At 49.4% G+C, this 2,102-nt stretch overlaps 1 protein-coding gene across 1 annotated transcript in view; it reads right to left on the bottom strand.

Moving 5' to 3' along the window:
* H257_06057 (hypothetical protein) overlaps window positions 1-2,102 on the bottom strand; it is a gene marked incomplete at both ends in the record, with an annotated part of 5,340 nt that overhangs the window by 159 nt on the left and 3,079 nt on the right. Inside the window, 3 exons of the mRNA XM_009831145.1 lie at window positions 13-352; window positions 856-1,319; window positions 1,533-2,085. Coding sequence (XP_009829447.1) covers window positions 13-352; window positions 856-1,319; window positions 1,533-2,085 — 1,357 coding nt within the window. The remainder of the gene's footprint in view (window positions 1-12; window positions 353-855; window positions 1,320-1,532; window positions 2,086-2,102) is intronic.

The following is a 2,102-nucleotide window of genomic DNA, read 5'->3' as shown; positions in this document are numbered from 1 at the left end:
CTAGCTTCGTACGGGGCCGTCGAGATGACGTGGCAGCTTGTAGCTGTAGCTTCTTGAGGCATGCGACATCGGCGGTGGCAGTTGCGACAGAGTAGTCGTGCCCTTCAAACACGTACATATTGGTTGTTTCGTCCTTCACTTCCACAAGCGGAGCCTGCTTGGTTGCAGGTGGTGGCGAACTCTGGCGATTCAACAGAGCTGCCACGTGGTCGGCAGTCAGAGGCGTCAGCTCGTCGTCGTCGGTTTGAGCCATCAAATGCTGTAGGCCATAGTGCAGCATGTCTTGGGTAAACAATTCGCTCTTGTTGTCGTCGTCTAGGCCAGATGCACCTGCTTTAGCGCATTCTCGAACCTATTGTACACATGTAAATGTAGGAATTATATATATATATAAATATTTCATATTATATATATAGCCAAGTCGTTGGCAGTTTTAGAAAGAGCCAATTGATATATCCTAGTAATAGATTCGACTGACGTTACCTTCTCGTGTTGAATCGTGGTGGCGTCGTTTTGATCAGGGCGCTACTATCACACCACCAGCCATCTGTATCGTCTACCACCGAAGTACTGTACTGCAACCAGCAACACCCGAATGATTATCACGACCACCCCCCTCTATCAACATCCCCCCTCGGACTGCACCTCGTATTAGAAAATATATATACCAAACGGATCAATGCATCAAGTCGACGTCATTTGGTGGCATATTTTATTACTCGTAGGCTTGCTTGAATTTATTAGTCGAGTTGTATCAACTACTAACTATGTACTAGTAGTACTACTCGTATGTGGATTGTCATGAGCGGTTGTTGTCGTCTTGTGCCGCTTGGCCGATGGTGTAAAGTAATAGACAGTCGCTCCGTCCGTCAAGTGTTTTCTTATCAACCGCTCGACGGCGTACCAGTTGAACCCGGGGGTGCCCGCGCCCAGTCTTGGCATGTGGATGGTCGCATTGAGCCGCCGCGCGTGAGCCGCCACCACCTTGAGCGCCACTTGCAGCGCGTTCAGACGCAGCGAGAGGGTCTTGTGCGTGCGCTTTTGGCGCTGGTGGAGGTAGCTCTGCACCACCAACAAGCACACGAACGTGTTCGAGTCGATGGGGATGCAGTGCGCCTGGCCGAGTTTCAAATCCTGGTTGGGTCGCATGCATCCATATGCCTCTTCCACCGACAATGATCGACGGGAGAGCGCGCCAAAGAAACCCCGCGACGTCCACGCGCCGCTCGTGTCGACGCAATGCACGATGATTGCTGGCCGGCCGTCCGATGACGTCACCGCCGCCGCGTTCCCAGCCTTGTACGTGATACCATGGCCTCCTTGGAATTGAAAGTAATATATCAAGATGAGAATACAATACAATACATAGTCGTCTTATATCGGATTATATTGTCATCATCACTAATAAGGTCCATATAATAATAATAGTAATAATTACCTTTAATATATAGTACAGTATACGAATACATTCCATCGGATTATATTATCATCATCACTAATAAGGTTTGTACAATAATAATATAAATAATTACCTTGTTCAGTGTCTTGAACATCATCACTTCGTGGAGTTTCACTGTTGATAGTATCAATCGCGTACGACGTGTAGTGGTTCTTGGCCCACAGCGCTAGCTTCCTCGCCAGTTTTTGTCGTTTCAAAGCTTCGATCGTGTCCAAATTGACTGGCTGCTCCGTCTCGTCCTTGTCGTCGTCGTCGTCGTCATAGTCATACGTGGCTAGCTTCGTACGGGGCCGTCGAGATGACGTGGCAGCTTGTAGCTGTAGCTTCTTGAGGCATGCGACATCGGCGGTGGCAGTTGCGACAGAGTAGTCGTGCCCTTCAAACACGTACATATTGGTTGTTTCGTCCTTCACTTCCACAAGCGGAGCCTGCTTGGTTGCAGGTGGTGGCGAACTCTGGCGATTCAACAGAGCTGCCACGTGGTCGGCAGTCAGAGGCGTCAGCTCGTCGTCGTCGGTTTGAGCCATCAAATGCTGTAGGCCATAGTGCAGCATGTCTTGGGTAAACAATTCGCTCTTGTTGTCGTCGTCTAGGCCAGATGCACCTGCTTTAGCGCATTCTCGAACCTATTGTACACATGTAA

This window comes from Aphanomyces astaci, assembly GCF_000520075.1.
Source record: "Aphanomyces astaci strain APO3 unplaced genomic scaffold supercont1.11, whole genome shotgun sequence".
Taxonomy (NCBI): Eukaryota; Oomycota; class Saprolegniomycetes; order Saprolegniales; family Verrucalvaceae; genus Aphanomyces; species Aphanomyces astaci.
This window is presented reverse-complemented; position numbering and strand designations above follow the sequence as displayed.